This window comes from Ammodytes marinus (assembly GCF_949987685.1).
Source record: "Ammodytes marinus genome assembly, chromosome: 3".
Classification (NCBI taxonomy): Eukaryota; Metazoa; Chordata; class Actinopteri; order Uranoscopiformes; family Ammodytidae; genus Ammodytes; species Ammodytes marinus.
In genome coordinates this window covers 26,465,892-26,492,759 of record NC_137232.1, presented here as the reverse complement: position 1 = coordinate 26,492,759, position 26,868 = coordinate 26,465,892, and the positions used below count along the sequence as shown (strand labels likewise).

The following is a 26,868-nucleotide window of genomic DNA, read 5'->3' as shown; positions in this document are numbered from 1 at the left end:
TGAATCAGCTGGGTATTATGTTATCTACTTGCCCTCTGAAATGGTAATTTATAAAAGCATGTAAAATCGAGAAAATGCCCTTAGATCTCAACCAAAAAACGTTTGGACAAAAAGATCATTTTAGTCATGTTTTTTGCTCTTCCCAACCTTTTTATGGAAAAATTCCAGTACATTTTAGAAGCTAATGTTCTGGAGAAGCAATTTCAAGAGCCAAAATAATTTAATCAGATGAATAAAGGTATTATTTCACACAAATTTCGAAATTTTTCAAAAATCGGACTTCAAATTTCAACATTTATGTCAAAATATTTTTTTTTTACATTGGACTAGGGCAAAATTGAACCTTCCTAACTGAGAGCTGAGAGTGTTCTGAACATTTTGATATGAATCACCTGGGTATTATGTTATCTACTTGCCCTCTAAAATGGTAATTTATAAAAGCATGTAAAATCGAGAACCAAAAAACCAAAAAACGTTTGGACAAAAAGATAATTTTAGTCATGTTTTTTGCTCTTCCCAACCTTTTGATGGAAACATTCTAGTACATTTTAGAAGCTAAGGTTTTGGAGAAGCAATTTCAAGAGCCAAAATAATTTAATCAGATGAATAAAGGTATTATTTCACACAAATTTCGAAATTTTTCAAAAATCGGACTTCAAATTTCAACATTTATGTCAAAATATTTTTTTTTTTACATTGGACTAGGGCAAAATTTAACCTTCCTAACTGAGAGCTGAGAGTGTTCTGAACATTTTAATATGAATCAGCTGGGTATTATGTTATCTACTTGCCCTCTAAAATGGTAATTTATAAAAGCATGTAAAATCGAGAAAATGCCCTCAGGGCTCAGAGGGTTAAACAAATTGCAACAGAAACCATTCCAACTGTTTTTGACTCATGAATATGTTATAAATAACATACTAAAAGTCTTAAGGAATCCATGTGGTGGAAAGTTATTTTTTAAGGGTTTTCTTAACCATACCTTTATACCAATTTTCGGCTTCCTAAAGTACTGTTTTATGGTAGAGGGGATATGTGCCAAATTGTTAACCTTTTCAGAAAAGCATGAAACTTGGTGCACTTATACAGTTTGGGGCCCTGAGCAGTTTCAGATATTTAGCCATTGCAAAATGTAATCATGGTTGCCGTGGCGACCATTTTACTTTCCGCCATAGCCTAATTATGCATTTTTCCTCATAGCTCCTGAACCAAACATAATAACACATAACTAGTGATGTCTAACCCTATGTTTTCATGGTCAGGGATTACAATGATACCACATACAACATCAGAAACAGTGAAGGTCAGTAGTTAAGGGTGAAAAATGAAAGCCCAATATCCGAAAACATCGCTTTGACTTTATAATTTGGGCCTATGTTGCATAAACATTGTGTAGCATTTTATGAGTTTTAATTTTGTTCTCTAACAAAAGACATTGGCTTAAATGTTTGTGAAATAGCCTACTATAACAATATAAGAAAACACAAATATTTGTGAAAGCTAAACTGGCACAAATTGATACATTTTTGAACTGATGAACATACATTTTAATATGAAAATATTTTGGTGCACAGACGTACTACTAGTTCAAAGTGCAGCCAGAGCAGTACTAATGCAATGTGAAAGGGGTAAATCAATGCATACCATGAGTATGCATTACCCTCTGACCCCCTCTGGAGTGTGGTAACTTGAGAGGGGTGATGAGAAAAGACTAATTTCAATGTAGCCTTGTGTAATTGACTAATAAAAGAAACTCAACTTAGTATTCAGATAGACTTTTACGTTCATGTAATAGTTGTATAAATCCTTGGAGCAAGTTTTCTTAAACAGTGTGGTTTTCCTCATTGTCTTCCTCATCATCACCCCCTACCTGAGATGATTTTGCACCCCCAGATTATTTGCAGGTACCGTATGCAACAGAGCACTCAATGCCATGCTTCTTGCATGTGCACTTTCAGTTGTTACAGTCTGTCTTGCATGTGCAGTTTTTGTGAACCTTTTGCAGCAATTATGTGTCTGCACTGCTTCACAATCGATCTTCACTGAGGATCTTTGTACTGATGGTGATCACCCGACCCCTCTTCTTGAATGTGTTCTCAGCAGTAGTTTGTCCATCCATGCTAACCAAAATGCTGTTTCCGATGGCGTTTGACCTAGCAACATTTGAGGATAAGTGCAAGAAACTGCACAAGCTTGGATCCAAGCAGTAATTGTGTCTTTCTAAGATTTTTTTCAATTAGATTTGAAGAGACAGAGTAGAAATGGGGCAAAGAGGGGAATGACATGCAGAGAACTGAACCAGGCCGTATTCTAACCTGGGTCCTCTGTGGGGCATGGGCCTCTAGGGGGACACTCTAACCACTGTGCCACGAGAGCCCCCTGTAATTGTGTCTTTCTTGGAGATTGTTCAGAACTGTGTGCGTAGTTAACTTCAGCACAAGCTGGCATGGAGTGAAGCCATGTCAGATGTTGCAGCTATGTCATCCCCAGCACTCTTGTGAGGCCACCAATGGTTTGCATACTGTCATTAGAACCTGCTCAAGATCCATAGACATGCCAGCCCATAGGCAATCACTCCATCTGATCACATGGAATCCCTCTAGAAGTATCTGGTTCAAATCTGGATGTTCCAAATGGACCTTGCACATCCACTGCACATACTGTAGATGTGGGCTGATTGTGTGTAGAGATTATGCCCTGATACTGCCATGAAAGGAAGCATTTCTGATATTGCTCCATAGTGAAGTTCCCAATTCCCAGTACGTTCAGCTCTCAGAAACTTGCTAAATATGTCTACCAATGGATTTTAAGGATTCAGATTAGCCTTTGAGAAATCTTATTCCGAGAATCACATCAGAATGGCAAGCCTTCTCTGCAGACATCGCTCTATCAGCTTTGCATAGATTGACACCAGAGTTTTTCGATCTCCAGCAGGTATCATCCGCTGATGACATCTCTGCATCACTATATGTTGTATGCAGCTGAAGGGGAGTCACAACAAGTGCATCACACAGATTCAGGCCATTGAGGACACCATCAATGCTAGTCAATCTTATCCTCTTCCCTGTCATAATGTGCACAACGGCATTGGCTGCATAAAAAAAATCCACAAAATCTCCATCACTTCCTCTTCCCAGCACCAGCCATAACATGCCCAATGGACCCCTAAAAACTAATATCAGTGTGGAAGCCCCAAAGTCACTAACATAACCTCTGGCTCAGCTTCTTTCATAAGAAAGGCCTTCCGCCAGTGGTTGATTGAATGTGATGATTGGGGTGGAATTGTGGCAGTGGGCACGTTCACATAGGCACTTACATGTGGAGTAGATGCACTTGGTGTCACTATGTCTCATATCAACCACAAACACAAATGTTGTTTTCCCCGAGTTATTGCCATGCTGTGCATCATACTAGACCATGCTGGCCTTTGTGAGACAAACAGGATGGCTGTTTTCCATATGAGTTCCAGGTCTGCTGTCGGGTCATGTGGTTCTGATCACTCTCCCTCTCTCTCTCTCTCTAACCAATAAAGGCAAAAATTACCAAAAAACAACTTGACATTGTTTTTTAGGATCCGGAAAACTTTTCATAAAGTGATGGCAAGAAAATTAAATCAAATGAATAAAATGACCTAATAGTTAATAATTGATTTGCATTGCATCCAACACCATATCTCTTGTTAAACAAAGTTGTCGGTTGATTTGGAAAGCACTGAACTATTTGTGTAGGTATCATAAAGGAATGTAGGCCTATGTATAAATAAATAAAAATAACACGGGCCACAATTGGAAATTGTGGGGTTTTTGTAGTTTTTTACAAACATTTAAGCCTATGTCTTTGTTAGAGAACAAAATTAAAACTCATAAAATGCTACACAATGTCTATGCAACATAGGCCCAAATTATAAAGTCACAGCGATGTTTTCGGATATTGGGCTTTCATTTTTCACCCTTAACTACTGACCTTCACTGTTTCTGATGTTGTATGTGGTATCATTGTAATCCCTGACCATGAAAACATAGGGGTAGACATCACTAGTTATGTGTTATTATGTTTGGTTCAGGAGTTATGAGGAAAAATGCATAATTAGGCTATGGCGGAAAGTAAAATGGTCGCCACGGCAACCATGATTACATTTTGCAATGGCTAAATATCTGAAACTGCTCAGGGCCACAAACTGTATAAGTGCACCAAGTTTCATGCTTTTCTGAAAAGGTTAACAATTTGGCACATATCCCCTCTACCATAAAACAGTACTTTAGGAAGCCGAAAATTGGCATAAAAGGTGTGGTTAAGAAAACCCTTAGAAAATAACTTTCCACCACATGGATTCCTTAAGACTTTTAGTATGTTATTTATTACATATTCATGAGTCAAAAACAGTTGGAATGGTTTCTGTTGCAATTTGTTTAAGGTCAGGTCATATAATGCCTGGACTATGGGTCTTTATTTCTTTATTGGACTTTATCTGTGTTAGCTGGCTGTCAAGCCTTGCTCCAGTATACGCGCTGCCAGGGCAGTACAATCACGTGTGTTTAATCCCTACAAACAGAAACACGACAGCGACAGTAATAATGGTACCACAGCTCAACAGGTGTCCACCAGAATCACTACATCCGGCTGCGGTTCACCAAGAAGTGGTTAATATAGCATGTTCATCTCTGAAGTGTTGCTCGGCACAGATGGGCTAGGTAGCTACTTCCAATCTTCAATCTTAACTCCGCTAAGCTAATAACACTTAAAGCGGCAGTTGAGAGTTTTTTTACTGTAATATTTGGCAAAACTGTCATAATAGCCATTCAGCTATATGTAGGTGAAGTGGTCTGAAAATATTTTTTTATCACTTTGCTCCCCCCTGCCTCTGTGTGCTGCCCCCCAAAATTGCCACCGCTCATGTTAATTTTGACCAATCAGAGCGAGGTCAGATTCTCCGTTCTTATTGGCTGTGGGACCTTGGCAACGACGTTGATGTGTCAGTTGCGTGAGCGTTCACGACCCTAGCAGTCTGACACTAGCCTACTGCTACTACGGCGGACAGCGAGTAGCAATGTCTTCACAAACGAACCCTCAATTTACCATTCCCAGGATACTAACAACTAACACCGCTAAGACAGCAAAAAAACGAGGAAAGACGAATGTTGAAAAGTTAACTGCTGAAACGGAGACGGAGAGAGCTTGAAAAAAAGTACACCGGCCATGTCTTCTTGCCCTATCACATCAAGACCTCTCCGACCGCGACCTCGTCCCCTTCCTCTGCCTGCCGCTGGCCCCATATAGCCCTCGTCCTGTGATCAGTGTTGCCAACTCAAAGCGATTTTGTCGCTATATTTAGTGACTTTTCAGCCCCCCTGGCGACTTTTTTTTTCAAAACGGCGACAAATCTAGCTTTTTTTTCTGGTGTTATTGGTGACTTTTTTCGCCAAAGCAAGTATCATCTCTTCTCAACGAGCAGCGGGAGCACTGACACGCAGCCCGCTCCTCGCGCGGCAGCCCCGAGCTGAGAGGTGTATCTCCTGCTCTGACCGCAGCTGGGAGGGGTTGCTGCGCGAGGACCGGGCCGTCTGTCAGTGCTCTGTGACGGGGGACGGGCCAGGAGGCTCCCGCTGCTCGTTGAGAAGCGTTAAAAGTGATATTTGCTTCGGCGAAAAAGTCACCAATTACACCAGAAAAAAAGCTAGATTTGTCGCTGTTTTGAAAAAAAAGTCGCCAGGGGGGCTGAAAAGTAGCTAAATATAGCGACAAAATCGCTAAGTTGGCAACACTGCCCGAGCAGCCCCTCCCAGCTGCGGTCAGAACAGGAGCAGAGATACACACACACCTCTCCGCTCTGTTACAATTAGTTTGCTATCTTGCCTGGCTGTTACAGCTACTTTTGTTAGGCCTACCAGCACACTTACAATGATTTTAAGCTAACATACATGGTATGTCTGTGATTAAAATGTATGCTCAATATGTACGTATGTAGTTATCATTACTAATGTTTAATCACCTCGGAATCGGACATGGTGTTTGTCTCCTGTCAATGTAATTGAATTCACATGAACGCGCCTAGCTGTCGTTCAGAGGGAGGAGCTACAGCAGGTAGAGCGTTGGGAAAACAGCCGTTGGGATCCCAACGGCTACAATTATCAACTGCAGCTTTAAGTCGCATTACAACACCCAGGCATTTCATGACAATTTTAGCTAAATTCTATTTGAAACAGTCAGTGGTAGGATGGCCTAGAAGAAAGATGGGGCCAGTAACCATGAGGTTGCTGGTTCGATCCCCAGCATCGGACAAGAGTTGTAAAACGAGTGGTGGCTGGTTTACATCTATACAGTGCCCACCATCTCTACCATTGTTCCCTTGAGCAAGGCACTTCCCCCCCAGCAATGCTCCAGGGGCGGATGGCTGTACTATGGCTGACCCTGTGCGAGGAGGACTTCTGGAGTGTGGTGTGAGAGGGGAGATGCGGAAAAAGAGACAGTTTAATGGTAACCATTAACCAATAAAGCAAACATAACTTAATCAATCTGTTTTTCCTTCTACCCTCTCAGGGCTACTTGCGTCCCCTCAAACAGCCGGACGGCGGCCCCATTGTGGACCCTCAGCTGGTGGACGAGATGTTTTACCAGATCCCCGAGATCCTGGAGCACCACGAGCACTTTCTGGAGCAGATCACCGGCTGCGTGGGCAAATGGCACGACAGGCAGACGGTGGGACACATCCTCATCCAGTCGGTGAGTAAGGGTGGGCAGTAGATGGCATTAGCCTCGTTTGAGTAGGAGCCGTCTTGCTCAGACCTGCGCAATTATGGCGAGCGTCTTGGCGTCATAATTGCACAGGTCTGAGCAAGACGGCTCCTTCTCAAACGAGGCTATTATCAGACATCTCCTGTTGCATTTGGTCATAACAACTATTGGGAAAACAAACCATCTTTTAGACTTCTGGACGTTGAGCGAGTTTCAGTTTTAATCCGACTTTGAACGGAATTAGTATCTGTTACTTTTTGACTTTAGTTTTGTATTATGCACACAAGTACGTTTAAAACGCCAATCAGAAACCTGCCCTATACATGGCAAAAGAAAATGTACTTTCTACAGGAAGCAATCCCAATTATAGAAACTAAATTTTTTTTAATTTAAATCACGTTTAAGATAAAACGAATACTGCGGAAACCCAGGTGTAACTACCTTAAGTGCCTGGGTGAAAAGTTTTCTTGGTGGTTTGTGTCGTGAGAATGTATTCAGTATATGTTGGCATTGATAGCTTCTATATGTGACAAATAGGGTGAGGGTGTGACATGGTTACCTCTTTACCCCCCCCCCCCTTGCTCTTTTCTGTTAAAGTGAAGTTAAAAGGATAACCTTTATTATTCAGATACTTTACCTTTTTACCTTTTTAAAATAAGTTTAAACTTCTGTGGTGCAGCAGCGGAGCAGCAACTTGAACAGAGATGACTTATAAAGTTTGCTTTACTCTAGACCAGCTTAACTCAACAAACAGTCGTGAAACGCATTACTGACAGGAGGGTAGCACTGAAGGGATGCTGTTTTATTAAGAGATGGTCTATAGTTGGCAACACTAGTTTAATATTCAGGGCTCCAGACTAACATTTTTCATTGGGTGCACCGGTGCGCCTAACTTTTTCATCTAGGTGCACCAGCATATATTTTGGGTGCACCAAATTAGTGCTGCATGAATTGGAGAAATGCGATTATAGTGGCCAATATTGCGATTTGCGACGCAATATAATAAATGGTAGGCTATTATGATTCTACTTTCTTGGTTTTCAAGGAAGATTTGAGAATATTGACAGCTTCGATACCTGATCTCAATTTAAAACAAGCACATATTAAGAATCAGTGAAAATATAAAAAATAAAGCTTCTACTAGGCCTATACTGTTTTCAAAATAATAAAAATTATAGTTAAAAAATGTAATAAAAAAAAAAAAATACTTCCCCATTAAAATAAATGCATTCCTCCAAAGACAATAGTCTCTATAAGCATTATCGAGTCTCCTTATCGATCCGGGTCTTTATCGATACCACTATCCATACTTTTCTATTATTTTGTTGAAAGATAACTGGTATGGTATTATTGCTTTAATTGCCCATAAGATGATCAGAGCTCAAGATAGGATATTAAACAGGTCATAATTCCATAGTTAGGCTACTATCTATTTTATATTGCTGAAAAAACAAGTTTTTCACCAAAACTGTATTATTAAAATTTCTCTCCAAAAACCAAAATTTTTTTTTTTGTCACATTTGAACACACCATGATGACCTTTTATTTACCTTTGCCTAAAATTTATATTACCGAGGTGACCTGAACACAACACATTTGACACCGTTAGCAACTTTTTTTTTAAGCTAACTAGCTTTATATCACATGCTATATCCTGCCGATTTTAACATGGATTTGAAAACTGGATAACTATTTTTAACTGACAGGACTTTCTACACCGTCCGGTTGTATGATAACTACCGCTGCTTTGAATGACTGTTGATGCGCACGGTGCCGACTCTCCGAGCCCGTCTGCAGCAGCAGCTGTGCGCATTTTTTAAATTTTTTTGGACTACAGGTAGACGGATACTGAGTTGAAGGAGTTTTTTTTCAACCCAAAGACAGTTCATGGTAGGCAACTCTTTTATATGCCTTTGTTTTCCGTCACAGTTCAGCGTGGATGCTGCTGCGCGTCGGCGTCCATGTTTGTTTGTTTACTCTGCTGTCGACTCGGCAACCGTCTTGCACGCCGTGTAGGTGCGCGCGCAGATACACACACACACACACACACACACACACACACACACACTGTCAGAGGGGCGCTACCAAAAAGACGAGAGGAGCAGTTGGAACGTATAGACACACGTGCGCACATTTATCCTATATTGAATCGCAATCGCAGCAGCCAATTTTGCGGTTATGTAATTGCACTAGCTGCTCACATCGCAATTAGATGAATCGTGCAGCACAACACCCAATATTACATTTAATATGACGTGATCAATTTCAGGTGCACTGGTGCGACCAGTGGAAATATCTGGTCGCACTCCACAGATTTTTGGGCGCATGTGCGCCCAAATTAGGCGCACTCTGGAGCCCTGATATTTTGTTTTCCTGCTGACCTTTGGACGACCCATTTCAAATTTCCCATGACCCAAAGGGTGGCTCTAAACGTAGAATAGTTTTGTTTTAAACATCGCTGTAAAACATCCACGTTAGGCTAAAAGTCATGTTTCAGTCTTTGGGAACGAAATAGCGAAAGGACTTCTTCTCGTTGATAAGGTTTAACACAGAAAAAAATCATAAAGACAGAATTGAATTGAAGCACAGATTTCAGTTCCTTCGTAGGCAAGAATGCTGTGTGGCTGGCTGCAGGCTTTGTTTTTTATTGAGTGGGGGAAGAAGAAAAAGCCCTCTCACCACTCTCTCTTGCTATGTTAATGCTATTGTTGTCACCCTCAGCTTGAAGGAAAGTCTCACTTGAGACACACACTGTCACACACAAATGCGGGGAAACCCCAAACTGGATTACAAGCAGCTGAAGCAGTTTGTGACAAAAGTTGCAGCGCCAAGACATTTCATTCCCACATGTTGTATGTATAAACAGTTAAATGACGCCATGAGTGGTGTTTCTTTTTAAAGAGAACACTAGAATTAAGAAACAAAGGCCTGTGAAAAGCTGCAAGCATAGAAGGGAGACCATAGTTGCAGCTCTTTCAGCTCCCTCCACACTGCGCGGACTGAGCCTTTACCCTCCCCCGCCCTGCAGCCCTTTTAAAGGCGCAGCAGTCGCTTGGTGTAGCATGGCCTCCTTGGCGCAGTAGGCAGCGCGTCAGTCTCATAATCTGAAGGTCGTGAGTTCGAGCCTCACAGGGGGCAGATGTTTTGTAGAGTTGTTCGCAGTTTGAGCCGACAGATGATTTACCAGATTTACGCCGTCATTGCTGCATGCTTTGAGGCATACGTCTGTGTCTGAGCACAGCTTTGTCTCACAATCAGCAGCGAAGAGAGACTGTGTGAGGTATCGCTTCAATCTGGCTCTTTAACAACACTGAATCACTGCTGTCTTGTGGTTGAACACTAGATACAATCACAATTCTGCCCTCATTTTCTGCACTAACATATGGCCAGGCGTTTCAAGACTGCCTTCCTAAACAGATCCTTTATTTTCACTCTTCAAACATTCTGGCATTAGCTGAGTGTATTTTACACATGTATCTTTCATAAAGCACCTTCACTGTAATGCATATTATCTAGAGTTTGTAACCAAAGTTATCATATTGGAGTTTGATTATCATGTTAATAAATGTAGGGTCTCTTTCCCGCACCAGGACACCGTTTTCTTACTTTGGGAAATCTGTCCATGATTGAATCAGACTGTACATTGTTGAAGTTAATATTTTGGATCATTTGGAATTGGTGTGATTTCCTTATATATTTGTAAAAAAAAAAATAGGCTACAACGTATCAGGTGTTTTGAGGGCTAAAATGATTGGGTACTTATTCTCACATTCTCCTCCGATGTTATTTCACTGTGCTCTTTCCGTTCCTAAAAGACCGAGGGAAGTGACAATAGAGAGACAGGAGAGGATGCTGGGAGATAGTTCTGATAAAAGAGAAAGAGGGTCAGGTTGTTTTAAAGTGTCAGGGTAGAAAGACGGTTTCTCTCTCTCAAATAAAGCGCCAAATGTGTTTTATGGCTGTTGACGCTCTCTCTGTCTCTCTCTCTCTCTCTCTCTCTCTCTCTCTCTCTCTCTCTCTCTCTCTCTCTCTCTCTCTCTCTCTCTCTCTCTCTCTCTCTATATTACTGAAAAGAAAGCAGGTCAGGGTGAATCATCTTTGTGATTGTGTGTGTGTGTGTGCATGCGTGCGCGTGTGACTCGTTCACCAGATATCCTGCTTTACTTAAGATGTTGCTCACACTAACAGAAATATATTGTCACACTAATAAGTAATTCCTGTTACGCACAACAACCTAATACATGCCCCCCTCTTCTTCTATTTTCTTACATTTCTGAAGTTCTCCAAAGAGGCCCTGGCTAATATGTATTCAGCATACATCGACAACTTTCTCAACGCCAAAGACGCTGTAAGGATCGCTAAGGAGGCCAAGCCGGCGTTTCTCAAGTTTCTGGAGGTGAGTCCTCGGCCTGAGTCACAGGATTTCCCGTTTTGTCTGAGCGGTATGCTCTTATCAGTTTGTGTGAAAAACCTAGAAAACTATTTATTTCTAGTAATGTTTTGCTTGCTTTGTCTAAAAAAAGCCTTTTAGCCAACCTTTGGTGCCTGACATATAGAGTGTGACCACTTTTTTGACTTTGTAAATGTTGATGTGTGTGTGTGTGTGTGTGTGTGTGTGTGTGTGTGTGTGTGTGTGTGTGTGTGTGTGTGTGTGTGTGTGTGTGTGTGTGTGTGTGTGTGTGTGTGTGTGTGTGTGTGTTTGCTTCCTGTCTGGTTCCATGCTTGTATTCCCATGAGTATTTTGTCTTTGAAAGAGAGACACTTGATTGTTTTTGCCCTACAGTAACAGGACTTCAGTCTCATGAATAGGGAATTGTGTGTGTTTAGTTGTGAAATATATAACAAGTGTTTTCCACTCTTGATCGAAATGGATACATATACCTCTTCCTGTGTCCAGACAATATTTTTTATTTTCATGTATATATAATGATATTTTCTAAAGCAGATTATATCAAATGTATTGGGAAGAACAACACCCTTCCTCTGCATTTGTCTCTAAATTGTTTTCACACGTTGATTTCCTATTTCAGAAATATGTTTTTTTTTTTTTTTTTCGGGGTCTGCAAGTAACGCCACATTATTGTCTGTGAAGCTTTCTGCAAAACGATCTCTTTCAAAGCAACCCAATCAGATCATTTAACTTAAAAACCCAGGGATATTTAAACAGCATGTCCCGTTTAGTTTGGTACACCACCGTAGTACACTTTGATGCTGTGGTGTGCCACCAGAAATAAATGTGTGTGGGGAAAAAGTGGCACAAGCTGGCAGCACGGAAAAGAAGAGAAAAGAGCTCGGATGCAAAAATGTAATCAGGCACCACAAAAAAGCTGTCATGTCCTCGTCCTGTTCTCAGCTTTCCACCACAGAGCGCTTCATTCTAGAGTAGTGTTTTTACAGCGGAACTACTTCGCCATCTTGTGGCGGAGTTGTAAAGTGCAACTGATTTGAGAACATCTTGAGAACATGAAAAAAAACAAATCTCTGTATCTTATCTCCTACCTCTTTTTCACTCCCAACAGCAAAACATGCGTGAGAACAAGGAGAAACAGGCTCTGGGTGATCTTATGATCAAACCGGTCCAGAGGATTCCTCGATATGAACTGCTGGTTAAGGTGAATGATCTCAAAAAAACATAACTGTCTGTATTACTGAAAGTATAGCACTATATTCTGTGTTAAGTTCAGAGAGATGAATATGTTTGTGTGTGTGTGTGTGTGTGTGTGTGTGTGTGTGTGTGTGTGTGTGTGTGTGTGTGTGTGTGTGTGTGTGTGTGTGTGTGTGTGTGTGTGTGTGTGTGTGTGTGTGTGTGTGTGTGTGTGTGTGTGTGTGTGTGTGTGTGTGTGTGTGTGTGTGTGTCTATAGGACTTGCTCAAGCACACCCCAGAGGATCACCCTGACCACCTCTACCTACTGGACGCACAGAGGGACATCAAACGTTTGGCTGAGAAGATCAATAAGGGCAGGCGCTCTGCTGAGGAGGCCGAGAGAGAGACTAGGGTCATCCAGGAGATCGAGGCGCACATAGAGGGAATTGAACATGTGAGATTTCCTGTTTCGGTATATACAGTATATCTGTTTACTGCTGATGTGCGTTGTCTTGTGTCGTTTAATTTAAGGCTGCTTAAGCTAGCTTCCTGTAAGTGGCTGCAGTGAGCAGTCCCCTCCCTCGTCCCCACATCATCACCACATGAACACGCAGCCGTCTTCGTCAGATAGTGCCGCGGTGGAGAACAGCAAGTCATCGTTCACAGGCACAGAGACCCGCCTCTTTATAGCGCTGTGTATCCTGATTGGATAAAAACAGTGGGATCCTTGAAATTTTAACTGGCAATAACTGCATAGCTGAAGGACTGGGAGACCTATGTTATGGACTGTGCATACTGTTAAAGTGATTGCTGTATGAATATAGAGTGATTTAACACGTATAGTAACCAAAAAATATCACTTCTCCTTTAAATTGTTGATTGCAATGTTTTTTCAGTGTTTATGGCTTTAGTGCAGCTCTTTGATTCCCTCCTAATAGAGTGAGACGGACACAGTTTTTTTTAAGTTATTTTTTGAATGAAGTAATGAACTCCTGTCTCTTTGAATGTGTTTGTGTTAGATCCTGAACCCTCAGAGGAAATTCTTGAGGCAGGAGATGGTCATGGAGGCGGTAAGAAAGGCTTTTTTATGAACTGACAAAATATTTTAAAACATATTATATATATATATATATATATATATATATATATATATATATATATATATATATATATATATATATATATATAATAAGCCTATATATAATATTGCATTGAGACTGTCACATGGATCACCCATATTCCAAGTGAAGAGTGTCTGAGCTCTCCCTCACTCCTTTCTCTCTCTGTAGAAGACAGTCGGTGGGAAGAAAGACCGCTCTCTCTTCCTCTTCAGTGATCTGATCATCTGCACCACTCTCAAGAGGAAGTCCGGCTCGTTAAGACGAAGCTCCATGAGCCTGTACGCATACCACACACACACACACACACACACACACACACACACACACACACACACTGACAGCGGTGGAAAGACACACACACACTATTGTTATATGGTTTCCAAACCTCGCTGCCCCCTGGTGTTGAACAGACAATGTTTTTTCTATAATGTTATGACAAAATGTTTCTTAAAGGTGCCAACACACTGCACTCCGCGGCACGGCGGTTGGCCGCGTGAATCGCAGGTTCCGCGCCGCTTGATCATATTGGGTCATATTGTGTCCGCCGCCCGACCAGAGTAGCCTTCTCCTACTGTGGGGCTCTGGGGATATGCTGGCGCTGGTGCTAACCGGTGCTGAGAGCACCAGTCTGCTGTGCTGATGGTGCTTTACCCAAGCTAACTTGTGCTAACTTGGTTCATAAAGCAAAACTGATAGCTGTACACAGCAGGCAACAGACACATAGGCTATTCACAGAACTTATGGGAGCAAACTGTGACTATTATGTTTTCATCCATCTTAATTTCCTCTGTCAGTCGTCCCGAAGCGAGTGACGTCGGGAGGAGCTCAACGCTGATTGGCTATCGCGGCACGGCCGGCGGCAAAAAGTTCAATATTTTCAACTTCTGCGGCAGCTGCGCCGCCCTGGTCGCGCGGCAGCGTGAACCGCTCGCCGCCGGCCGGCCGTTCGGGCGGCGGCGCTCGAAATACATTGACTTTCTATGTAAACTCGCCGCGCGGCGGTGTGCAGTGTGTTGGCACCTAGGCCTGTCACGATAACAAATTTTACTGGGCGATTAATTGCCCCAAAAATTATTGCGATAAGCGATAATATTGCCGTTTTAAGACCATTTTCAACTAATCTAATGATAGGCTACTGGCATAATAATGCAAGTCCACCCTTTCAAAGATCAATACCAGGGCACCAGACAAACTTGTTTTACTAGTTGCACTGGCGCCCCTAACTCAAAATGTTAAGGGGCACATTAAATGGACCTTGAACGCATCTATTCACATTTTCCCAATGTTAAATATATTAGGCCTACTGATATTGTATTTCCAGCATGTTTTGGACCACACTAACAACAGATTTGACAAATAATTGTGTTTTTGATTTTGCATCACCATGTGAATTCCTTCAGACATTCACAAAAGGGATTTTTTTTAACCAATTTTCACCACAACCCCTTCCTCTTCCGAGCCCTCTGATTTTTCCTCCTCTATCTCTGCTGACTCTCTAAGGAAAAAAGTTATTGGCCCAAAAGTAACTATAGTATTTAGATGACATATTCAGCTAATTTGCATAATATTCTGAAAGAGGGAAAAATAATTATAAAATGCAATGCTGACCAGGTAGTTAAATTAACCCAAATTGACTAGGCCTATTCACATAGGCCTATGTACAAGCTCACTTTACACATGTTCTTTGTTGCCATATAACTATAAGGTTAGCTTTATTATAGATAAGCAGTGGCCTATTGAATATGGACCTATACAACTATTTGCGTGTACAAACGTCAACTGGCAGCTCTTGCCGGCACGGTGCTGTCTGTCTGCTGCTGCTGCTGCAGGTGGCGGGGGGAAGCTAGACTGGCCGTATGAGTGAGGGCTGTCAGCAGTGAAGACAATACGCCAGCCGTTGCTACTCTGCTCACGTGAGCGCAGTTAAGAAAAAGTTGCTAGATTTGCCGCTGGTCTTTAACAGCTTATCGCTATGGCGAAACGTCGGCAAATATAGCGGCAAAGTCGCCAACATGTTAAAGAGGTGACTACAGCGAGACACTGCGGTGAAAGTAGCCTAGCTGACGTTATCCGCGCAGTTGATCATTTGACTAATCACTCGCGGACTCTCCCTTCTCTCTCCTCTGCTCTGTCTGTCTCTCTTTCTCACACACAAAGCGAGAGGGCCGAGACACCGGAGTGAAAACTCTTGTCGTCCAGTGTCTTTGAAATAGAGAGACACGAGGAAAACAAAAAAGCTGCAAATGTAATTTATTGCATACGGAAAAAAATTATCGCTCATTTTAATTTATCGCGCAATTAATTGATTTATTGCATATCGCGACAGGCCTATTGGCACCTTTAATGTTTACCACTTCTTCTGCATCACACCTCTCTTTTTGCCTCTGTCTTTTTCTTCTGCCATCTCTCACTCTAAGATATTCGGCTGCGAGTGTGATCGACACTTCCAGTAAATACAAGTTCCTGTGGAAGCTTCCCCTGGAGGAGGTGGAGGTGGTGAAAAGTAAGGCTCCATCTTTTTTGAGTTTATTATAATAATAATAATAATAATAATAATAATATTTCATTATTTCTATCTATTAAATATATAATACATTGACAAAGGTGTGTTATGAATATCATTTTCCTCCATCATTTTATTTTGATATTAAAAATTTTATCAAAATCATTGCTGCCTGATTCATCTTAACATATTATATATTGATCAGTTTCTTTGCATCTTTAATTGTAAAACTCAGGCTCCACTCAGGCAACAAACAAGGAGAGCATCCAGAAGATGATCAGTCGACTGGACGAGGATTTGAGCAGTCTGGGTCAGATCAGCAAACTGTCCGAGACCCTCTGCTTCCCACACCAGGTAATATGTTTTTTTTTTATTGTCTTAACCTTTTTCCCCTTCCCCTTAATTCGATTAATCTCTTGGGTTTGTACCGTCATCAATGTAAAGTACTTTGATAAACAATCTAATTCTCCTTGTGTTTTTCCCCTTTTTTATCTCTTTCCACCTCTCTCAGTCCCTTGATGAGGTGATAAAGGACATGCTGGCCTCCGTGCACAGGGAGCTGTCAGAGAAGCAGTCTCTGGCCTTCAGTATGACCCTCCTGCCCACCAAGCTGGAGTTCACCACCGCCTCCGCTGAGAGCAGCTTTGTCTTCGAGTTCACCTCGCCCGACATCCGCTCCAACTTCGAACAGGCCTTTGAAGAAGCCAAGAAGAAGCTAGGTCAGTGGGGGGGAAAAATTAAAAAAGAAACTTGCACTTTTGTAAAACTAAAACTGCTGTATTTGATTATTATTATGTTATCCCAATTCTAGAATTCCGCTCCAGCTTAATTTAAATTCTCTCTCATTTTCAATGTGTCAATGTTTATAGCAATGAATAAGGACCAGTGGGACCCAGAGTTTCTGAAGGCCATTCCTATTATGAAGACGCGTAGTGGCATGCAGGTGAGAGCAGCAGGGGGTACTTTCTCCATCATATACATAGAATACATAGAATAGAATACATAGAATGTGTATGTACATGTATACGCAAATGAAGATACAAGTCAGCTGAGTTCATACCTGAAGACCAGCCCTCTTTACGGAATTAATGAAAGGAAGCTTCACTCATGCATTGTTGTTTGTCTCCAGTTCTCTTGTGCCTCTCCCAGCCACAGCTGTCCCGACAGTGGCTGTGAGGTGTGGGTGTGTAACAGCGACGGATACGTGGGACAGGTGAGAACATTCTTTAAATGCATCCGTGATGACAGATCATTACAAATGACATATGTGATCATATGTCCACATATCCTTCCAGGTGACTGATAATAATAATCATTTGAATTGTGTGTGACCAAGATGGCGGATGGTGCGTTTCGTGGCGCAGTAGCTCCTGGTTTCAATCACCGCCCTAGATTAAAGCCTACAATTTACAAAACTGATGATGGCCAAGTGATTGTGGAGGATGAGTTCTTAAACTTCCTAGCAGTTAAAGTTAAAACGATGACCCAGGATGAACTAGTTCTTGTAGCCTCAAACACATTTAACTCTGAGTGGATCGAGACTTCCAAAAAGGCGTTGTTTGATCTCTGTCCGGAGACAAAGCAAAGGTGTGTGGCATTCAAAGGCAACCAGAAGGATGCAAACAATATTAAAAGTTGCTTAAAAGTGCTGAACGAGTGCGGAGAAGACATCCCCCGTTTTGTCTCTCACTACCTGGACGAGCTGCCACCTGTGACGTTTAGCAACCTGGATGTGTCTAACCTGCTGAGCAGAATTGAGCGTCAGATGGGGTAGCAGTGTCTCTGGTCCTTTCAGTGTTGCTAATGGAGTTCGACAAGGGGGTCTACTGTCACCAGCCCTCTTCAACCTGTATATGAACAATTTATCTGACCAACTGAACGATTGTAGTACGGGCTGTATGATTGGTAACACGGTGATTAACCATTTAATGTGTGCGGATGATTTGGCCATTCTCTCTCCCAGTAGTGCTGGGTTTCAGCAGCTGTTAAATGTGTGTACAGAATATGGTGTCAAACATGATGTGCAATACAATTCAAATGAGAGCAGTGTGATAATATGTAGGGCGAAGGGAGATACGGACCTCCACTTTCCACAATTTTATCTTTCTGGGGAAGAGCTTTGTGTTTGTTATAAAGCCAAGTTCCTCGGGCACGACATTTTAAGACAGTGTCGTACATTATATGCCCAAGCCAATATGTTGGCAAGAAAATTTCATATGTGTTCTGATCATGTAAAAATATGTCTCTTTAGAGCATATTGCACTCCCCTGTATACTGCCCCCTTATGGGGTAAGTTCAAAAAATCAAGTATGCACAGACTACAGGTTGCTTACAACAATTGTTCAACAACAAAAGGATCTTACTTAAAAGACCTGGGTGGAGCAGTGCAAGTGAGCTATTTGTGAATGCTGGAGTTAACACCTTACAAGCTTTATTGAGGAACCTTATGTACCGATTTATCTGTCGCTTGAATGACTCAAAGAATGAAATCATAATGCTGCTGTCGAACCCAAGTTATAGCGCAGTTCGCTACCAGTCATACCTTTGGAGGCATTGGTATAAGTGCCTTTTATAATTGTATGTTTTTATTCTTATTTATGTGTGTGTTGTCTATTTCTTGTATTGTATGTTTTTTAAATTGACCTTGAGTCTAATAATAAAAGATGATGATGTGCAAACCATTTGACTGATGTGATGATGATGATGACGTTTCCTCTCCAGGTTTGTCTCTTGAACATCAAAGATGAGCCTACAGTGGAGGCCTGTATTGCTGTCTGCTCAGCTAGGATCATATGTATTGCTGCCGTACCAGGACTCAAGGGAAGGTCAGTACACACACACACGCACACACACAGAAATATGAACTTAATTTGCGGAAAAAGATGTTCACAGTCCACAATGATAAAAAACAGGCTTCTTTCACTAATCTAATCGAACACCTGCAATGCAATGAGATTTCAGCATTCAACAACTCCAAATATCAGTTTCCAATGTAGATTAAGATCTTACATAATGAGATTACATTATGTAGGCTAGTTGGATCTGACTGGTTCGTTGACTCTGTTCCTTACCTTTTAACCACTCAGGGAGCGTGGATCCGAACCCACCCTCAACCCTGCCCCTGCAACACACACCAGTCACACCCAGCAGCAACTCCATATATCTATCTCTCATTCGTCGCTGGAGCTAACAGAGCAGCCTACAGGTTGGTCCATTTAAGGTTTTACAACATGGCATGAAGCAGGAATTTCTCTTTTATTTACTAAGGTGCTGTACAAGTATGTTGTAATAATAGTAGTCTTTATGAAGTACATGCATTGACTTCTTTTATTATATGATGTATTTTGCCACTTTGTACTGCAGTTTTGTCTTCCACACTGAGCAACTTATCAATTTATTGTTTCCAGGACCAGGTGCGGAGCTGGTTCCATTTGACAGTGATGACACAGATGACGAGGATTCCCCCAGCCCTTCCTCCACTCTACAGAGTCAGGCCAGTCACTCCACCATATCATCCAGCTATGGCAGTGAGTAAAACACACACACTCATACACACTACAGTCACAAGAACACTTAAAAACGTTATATACCCATACGTATACTCTCTTCCTTGACTCTTAAGACGACGAGGGTCCGGGCTCCAAGGACATGGCTACGGAGACCACCAGCAGCGAGGAGGAGCAGGAGTTCCCGGTGGCCAGTTCCTATGGAGCTCCGGGGACCTTAGGGGTCAGCGGAGGAGGCCGTGCCCACACAGAGAGCCCCATGGACGGCCGCGCCATGCGCCGCTCCTCCCGGGGCTCCTTCACCAGAGCCAGCCTGGAAGACCTGCTCAGCATCGACCCGGAAGCCTACCAGAGCTCAGTGTGGCTGGGCACCGAGGATGGATGGTGTGTGTGATGCGCACACACAGGCAGATGCAAATTAAAACTTATGGATGAGCAAAAGTAGTGACTTAAAAGAACAAAGTGGCTCATCTCTCATATAAACTATTTATTTTTGAATATCAATTATTTTTCTTTTATATTCTTTTTCCACTTTAACGCATTGAAGTTTGCTCAAGCATACACTGTAAATATAAGCATATATTGGGATTTATGTCAACTCTTTGTATATTAAGTTGTATTTATGTTTAAGCTACTTTTATTATAATATTTTTTTGTGGGGGGGATTATCCTTCTAATAAACCTGATTTACTTTAAGTTTTCACATAGAAGTAGTTTCCTTGCCTTTTGGTGTAGTAATAGCATCACCTTTTATAACCCATAACGCTTCTGTTTCTGTTAGCATCCACGTGTACCAGTCCTCAGACAACATCCGTAACCGTAAAAACAGCATGAAGATGCAGCACTCGGCCTCCATCCTCTGTATACTGTGAGTTGCCTTCTTGGCCACTTGTTGGCCTTTATAAATGAAAATAATACTGGAATATGTGCTGTGTTAGGCAATTGAATATGTGCAGTGATGGGAAAATGTGAGGAAAAAGGGATGGTAAGCCATTTGATGCAGCTGGGTTTGAATGTTTTAATTTAAAATCATAATTTGATTATTTTTTTATTTTCTCATCCCTCTTTTTTGTCCCCCCCCCCAGGTTTTTGGACAACAAGGTGTTTGTGTCTTTGGCCAGTGGAGAGGTGATTGTCTATCAGAGAGAAGCAGGTAAGCTGTGAGTGTGGAGCGAGGGGGGGGGGTTGAAGTATGGCTGTTTTCGTCTCTGTCTGTAAATTTGAAGACGTCCACACAAATAAGCTGTACTATGTAAAATTTTCAATTTAAATATTTTTTTATAATCTTTTATTTATACAGTATATCTTCTTTTTTTCATTTTTTTTAAATTATTTTGTCCTTCTCTAAATACTATTTTGAGTCTCCACTGTCTTCCCCCTACAATCGCTCAAGAAGCACGCAGACACTCATGGAATCGCAAATGTATTACTTACGCCAAAAAAATAAAAAATCTTTGGATAACTATTCACCTAATTATTTAGACATGGTAGAGCTGTCAATAAAGAGACCACCAGTTCTGTTACATAGTTGCGTAGCACAGATTTAAGTTTCTGTTTCCTTGTGTTTTTCCTTTATTAACCATTCCCTTTGTCTAAATCTGCAGGTAGTTTCTGGGACGCTCAGTCTTCTCAGACGTTAGTCCTGGGCACTCCCAGTAACCCTGTCACTAAAATGGTTCCCGTTGGAGGAAAACTTTGGTGTGGCTCACAGAACCGAGTCCTCATCATCAACACAACTACGCTGGTACAAGAGGTAAATAAAGGATGGAAGAATGTGTGTGCAGGGGAAGGAATGACGAGGCAGACGGAGCATTCAATGTGTTTGTGTCTAACTTCTTTCCCTTTCATGTCTCAGAACTGGTTCCAGGTGGGCACAGACAGCAGTCGGTGTGTGACTTGCATGGTGGCGTACGGGCAGGGCGTGTGGTTGGCGTTGCAGGGCAGTGCGCAGATTAAACTCTACCACGCTCAGACCTTGGAGAGCCTGACCGAGGTGGACGTCGCGCCTGCTGTACATAAGATGCTTGCAGGTAAACACACATACGGTTTTTAGAATGATGGAGATGTATATCGTATTCTGTTATTTTGTTTTAGACAGCAGCTTCAAATGCTGCAGCTTTTTTCTCATTTCTTCTCCCTTTTATTCCTATTTTTTAAATGAGAGTTTTCTTGGCCATTGTTTCTCCCGTAACTTCCATCTCATTGTCTCTTTTTCTATTCTCTCCGTTCAGGTGCAGATGCGATCATCCGACAGCACAAGGCAGCCTGTCTGAGAATCACAGCACTGCTGGCCTGCAAGGATCTGCTGTGGATCGGCACCAGTGCAGGTAAGAATAAAACAAATTGAAACACACCTTTTTTTATCAAACAAATCAAAAAATACATTTATTACATTCAATTTTGTATTGTGCATCTTACATATTTTCCTTAAGAAGAAACCAAAAAACCACTAGGCTTTGTGTATATATTGTCTTGTAAGTAAGAAAAGTATACTTTGCCTGTGATGTCAGTAGATTAGAAAAAAGAAAAGCACATTTTAAGCTAAGTTACTTGTGCAGGGGTGGTCCTTACACTGGCCATCCCCATGGTGAGCTCTGGAACTGGGGCTGGGACACTGAAACTCCCCCTGGCACCGATGGGCTCGGCTCACGGACACACGGGCCACGTTCGCTTCCTGACGTCCATCGAGCTACCGGAAGGGTTTGACATGAACTTCCCTCCAACAACAAGTGACTCCAAAGGTATTATTTTTATTTGTTTTTAAAGGTGCACTATCTAACTTTAGGTGTGTCAGACAAGTGAACATTTTTCTAAGGTATATTCTCATAACTGAATAAACAAACTTTCCTGACAGGAAAATGTGATCCCTGGAACACTGTTTGAAGTTACAAAGCTTCATGAAAAGTCACTGTTTCACTGTTGTTGTTCACAGCAGGAGGGCCCACAGTTTGGTTTACAAACATATTCTAGTCTTACGTTTGGCTCCAAATGCCTGAAAAAACATGTTTTGTGTTGATTTATGATGATAGAATTATTCAAGAATATTCTTAGAAGAGACTAAGAATTACATGTAGAGTTAAGGCTGTTACATACTCCGCAAGAAGAAAGAACAAAGTTCTCGGTGACAGAGCTGCGAGAAGTTCTTTCTGGTCTGACATTACATACTTCACGAGAACTCAACTGCCGAACTCCTCACCGCGGCGCATTGTTACCATGGTAGTTGACTCAGTAGCGCCAGCTGATTTCACTTCGCTTTCCTCATTGACTTCAGACTGACCAATCACACAATAGTTCTCGGACAAGCTGCGAGAAGAAAGTTCGGCCCGGGTGATGTGTCGAGAACAAGCTGCAAGAACAGCTAAACAAGAGCTGAGAGAAGAAAATGACGTCATTTTCTTCTCGCAGCTCTGTCACCGAGAACTTTGTTCTTTCTTCTCGCGGAGTATGTAACAGCCTTAAATAACTAACTTTGTAAACTAACTGCATGCTTTGTAAATGTAAACAAGTCAAGTCTGTAATATTTAATTTTCACTTGTGGCGTCTCTCGAACCTTAATCCCTCCTTTCGGTTTTCCCAGGCAACCACTCGCAGAGCGGCAGCACGATTGACGAGGGCCTCCAAAGGCGTGACTCAGCACGTCGCCGAGCCTCTGCCCACATCCCTCCTAAAATCAACCATCTGGTCATCTCTGGCGGTGACGGCTATGAGGACTTCAGACTGAGCAATAGCAGCGAAACAGTCGGAAGGGATGACAGCACCAACCATCTTTTGCTTTGGAGGGTCTGAGACAATCCAAACCCCTTCCCGTTTGGGCTGATATACTGCTCACAAGCTCCTGTCCGTTTACCCACCCTATTCAAACTCCTCACTTTTTCTCAGTTGTAGTATTGTGGGTCTTCTGCTCAGTCCACCAAGTCTCTATGTGCATAATAATGGCTGTCAACTCCCACTCCTGGACATACTAAAGGAATCACTTCAAGCCCAGTTTTCTTGTGTTGCTGTTTTCCGATAGTGTGTGGCGTTTTTTTTGTCCTCATGAGTGGTGTCTGTGCGTGTGTGTGTTTGTTTGGGTCTTTTTTTTGGCATCTGCACATATTGTCTAGAAAAGTGTCTTTAAACGTTAACCAAATGAGACTAAAGGGGACAAAGAAAGAAGACAAATGAAAACTTTCACACACAGATGTATCATAATACTGAGAAACGGGTGAGGAAAATGAGAAAGGAGAGGACTTGGACTCTGCAGAATGTTTTTGCACAGGAAGCTGAAAGAGGACATTAGAGATACTAAGACATAAGCGACAGACACATTACTTCATCATCACTTCATCTTAGCATGAGCCGCATACAAAATGGCTCCTGGTGATCAAAGGTAAATGCAATGTACAAATATATGAATGTCTTTGAATGGAAGTAATATGTACCGTCAGAGAATTTCTGGTCAGTCAAGGTTGTAATTATATCTACGGTCATCCAATGCCACAGCATCATGTAAGTGACAAGATTATACACACATGCACACGTGTTAATGCACCGCCTTCACTCACTGAATCGGAAGACATTTGTGAAAAGACATTAATGTGTGTTTTTCTCCACATATGTTCACATTGTATCTGATTTTCTTATTTAACATTTTGCTGCCAGTTTAGGATGAGATGAATATAATGCTCACAACTGGAGTTGAGAGAGAAAAATATGGATCAGAGACGTCCCTCCTTAACATGACAATGCCAAAAGTCTTTTATGTGTTGAAAGTTTTGACATCAAGGGATATGATTCCTTTTTTTCTTTTTTCAGTTTTGTTGAGTGGGGTGGCTAAAGTTGCTGATTTCTACAGCGGACTCTTCAAAGATATTGCTAGGCTGTGGTAGCAGACGACGATAGTTATGTACAGTATTTATGGTTTTGGATTTTTAGCGCCTTTCTTTTACAGCACTTAATTTATAGAAGATGTAGCTTTCACTTTTTGTTTTTGAGTTGAAGAACAAGGACGCCCTGGCCTTGGGGACAGACAGACATAGTACAGTAGGGGTGTAACGATGCAGTCCACCAAAGATTCTGTATGATAAAGGATTCTTTTTTGTATGATATCATAAATGTATGAAAAAATCTAAAAAGAGGAGGGTCTGGAAATGCATTTTCTTGTGGCCATATGTTTTTGCTGCTGGCCAAAAGAGCCACACTGCAAACCAATTCCTTCACTTTGTATCTGAACGCAGCTCATTCCTTATCTTGAACCGACAGAGAGCACATTCACTGGGGGACAAATGCTAAGACTTGCTCAACATCTCACTCGTTTTCCAGCTCCATATTGTGGCATTTTTGTTCCATGGCATTAAGATGTATTGTCACCCCTAAGTAGCACAAAACCCACACAAAAACACTGATTCAGTATCGATTTTTGTAGGACAAGACGCAGAGATACGGAGTAGGTCAGTAGGACACAAGCTGAGCACCTGCACATGCCTCCAGAAGGCTTAATACATTAAACCCTTGCGTACACACACAGAGTAAAAAGTCAGCTCTCGCCTGTTCTGCAACAGATGTCCTCCGTGTTAGAAGTGAAGGGTGACTCGGACTTGTCCTTGCGCTCACGCAAGCACAAACACGCGCACACACACACACACGCTCTTTCAGGGTTAAGCAGTGATCGTCTTTGATCCCTGCAAGCCTAGAAAACCTCATTGCACTTTGCCAGCCATCTGGGCCGTTCACCTCAGATTTCCCCACTTCCAAAACGCATGCCCTGTGCCATTAGTTCAACTCTCCCTCTGTGAGAGCGGCTAACAGTTAAGAGGATTGGCCGGTTGTAGTGATAGCTGCTCATTAGCTTAACTCTGCCTCTGTAAAGAGTAAAAGGCCTTTGTGTGTACATCCTCCGCGAGTGCAATGTTACTCAGTTTTATAAAGGATAAAAACGAGCTGGTTGGTCATTTTTTGTTTCTTTAAAAAAAAATTATAGCCTATCTGTATGATTCACACCAAAATGAATATTTATGTTCAGTGCCATGCACATGCTGTATATCTATGCTGGCTGTAGAGCAATGGAGAGCAGAATAGAGGTATACGTAGGCCTATATTTCAGTATTTTTTGTGAAAAGTGAAAAATTATGGGGGTGTTTAGAAGAGCATCTGCGTGTTATCCATTGTGTAATCTCTGCTGGTACCAGCACTTTAGGGGAAGCGAGTTTCTAAAACTGTGAGTTGGGCAACAATAAAGGGTCACTGCTCCTCAATGGTGGGTCCAAGGTCTTCTGTTTTTTTATTTTTCTTTTCATTGTGCTTTCATGCTTTGGGGCTTCTGGGTGAAACATTATTACATAATGTCCAGAGGCTGAAACAGTTCTACAATCCTTTTTGACAGCTCCATTTTGATTTTTTTCCAATTAAGATTTTGATTTCCTTCAAAATCGGAAAATGTTTGCCTTAAAAAAAAACTTGCTAGTCGCATACAATTCAATGACTCAGTGATTACGTTTTCACCAGTTGCATTTGAGTTTGTGCAGCCCAGTGTATTGACTTTGACTCACTTTATTTTACAGACATATGAGCATACACGTCACTCACACACACTCACACACACACACACACGCAAACACATTTTGGATATGAAGTGCAGGATTGAGAGAATAAAAGTCTGTTTTTTTTGTTTGTTTTTTAACTATATTTTTCACCACATCAAACTCACCACTACATCACTGTAACACTTAGCAACTTGTAAGTTAACCTCCTCATGCCCGTATGTGAAAGATGTCTTTATTGTTGTAAATATTGGTATATATTGCCTTTTTGTTCTGTAAATAGTGCACCCACGGCCCTCAATTGTTGATATGAATCCTAATACCATATTTTTATATATTTGTGTATGGTTTGTTTTTGTTTGTGTTTTTTTCTCCCTTCCTTCCTCTCTGGCACGCGCTGTCAGCGACGTTTAAATTATACCTGTCATAGATCTTTCCAAAAGTAGACACTTGCCCTCTTGTGTTACCTGGGCAACTGAAAGATAACAGGAGTTCTGGCATTGATGTTTTCACTGGTGTAAACACCAAAACATGATGTTTGCCTTGTTATGGACATGTACAGGAAAGAAAACCAGCGTTTTCACCTGTCGTGGCTCTCTGTTTATCTCTGGCTCCGGTTGACATCTTGCAGTCATGGTTACAGTCTGTCACAGTTACTTTCTGTATGTAGCTGTTCTTGTTTTGTCACTGTGGGTTTCCTCTTTGTAATTAAATCAGTTCACTGGTGCCAGTTTCTTTTGTTGCTTGTTCTTTCTTCAGCGGGCAAGGTGGGAGTCTCCACATTTGCTGCATAAAACAAAGTGTGTTGTTTACCTGTTCCACTTTTGAGTGTTATCCTGGTTTTTGATCAACTCAACCTGAGCAAAGGCTGGATAAAGGGGTTTTACATGCCACAGTATCACA

General features: G+C 41.8%; 1 protein-coding gene across 1 annotated transcript in view; it reads left to right on the top strand.

The window, feature by feature from the left end:
• Positions 1-26,636, top strand: part of arhgef17 (Rho guanine nucleotide exchange factor (GEF) 17) — a gene marked incomplete at its 5' end in the record, with an annotated part of 76,954 nt that extends 50,318 nt beyond the window's left edge. The window contains 22 exons of the mRNA XM_080053824.1: positions 6,538-6,720; positions 11,012-11,128; positions 12,252-12,344; positions 12,595-12,771; positions 13,337-13,387; positions 13,607-13,716; positions 15,856-15,941; positions 16,177-16,295; positions 16,453-16,660; positions 16,811-16,884; positions 17,071-17,154; positions 18,663-18,766; positions 19,028-19,146; positions 19,349-19,468; positions 19,564-19,831; positions 20,229-20,315; positions 20,533-20,600; positions 21,052-21,200; positions 21,303-21,477; positions 21,679-21,774; positions 22,006-22,188; positions 23,025-26,636. Coding sequence (XP_079909950.1) covers positions 6,538-6,720; positions 11,012-11,128; positions 12,252-12,344; positions 12,595-12,771; positions 13,337-13,387; positions 13,607-13,716; positions 15,856-15,941; positions 16,177-16,295; positions 16,453-16,660; positions 16,811-16,884; positions 17,071-17,154; positions 18,663-18,766; positions 19,028-19,146; positions 19,349-19,468; positions 19,564-19,831; positions 20,229-20,315; positions 20,533-20,600; positions 21,052-21,200; positions 21,303-21,477; positions 21,679-21,774; positions 22,006-22,188; positions 23,025-23,233 — 2,880 coding nt within the window. The 3' untranslated portion in view covers positions 23,234-26,636. The remainder of the gene's footprint in view (positions 1-6,537; positions 6,721-11,011; positions 11,129-12,251; positions 12,345-12,594; positions 12,772-13,336; positions 13,388-13,606; positions 13,717-15,855; positions 15,942-16,176; positions 16,296-16,452; positions 16,661-16,810; positions 16,885-17,070; positions 17,155-18,662; positions 18,767-19,027; positions 19,147-19,348; positions 19,469-19,563; positions 19,832-20,228; positions 20,316-20,532; positions 20,601-21,051; positions 21,201-21,302; positions 21,478-21,678; positions 21,775-22,005; positions 22,189-23,024) is intronic.
• Between the last annotated feature and the right edge of the window lie 232 nt (positions 26,637-26,868).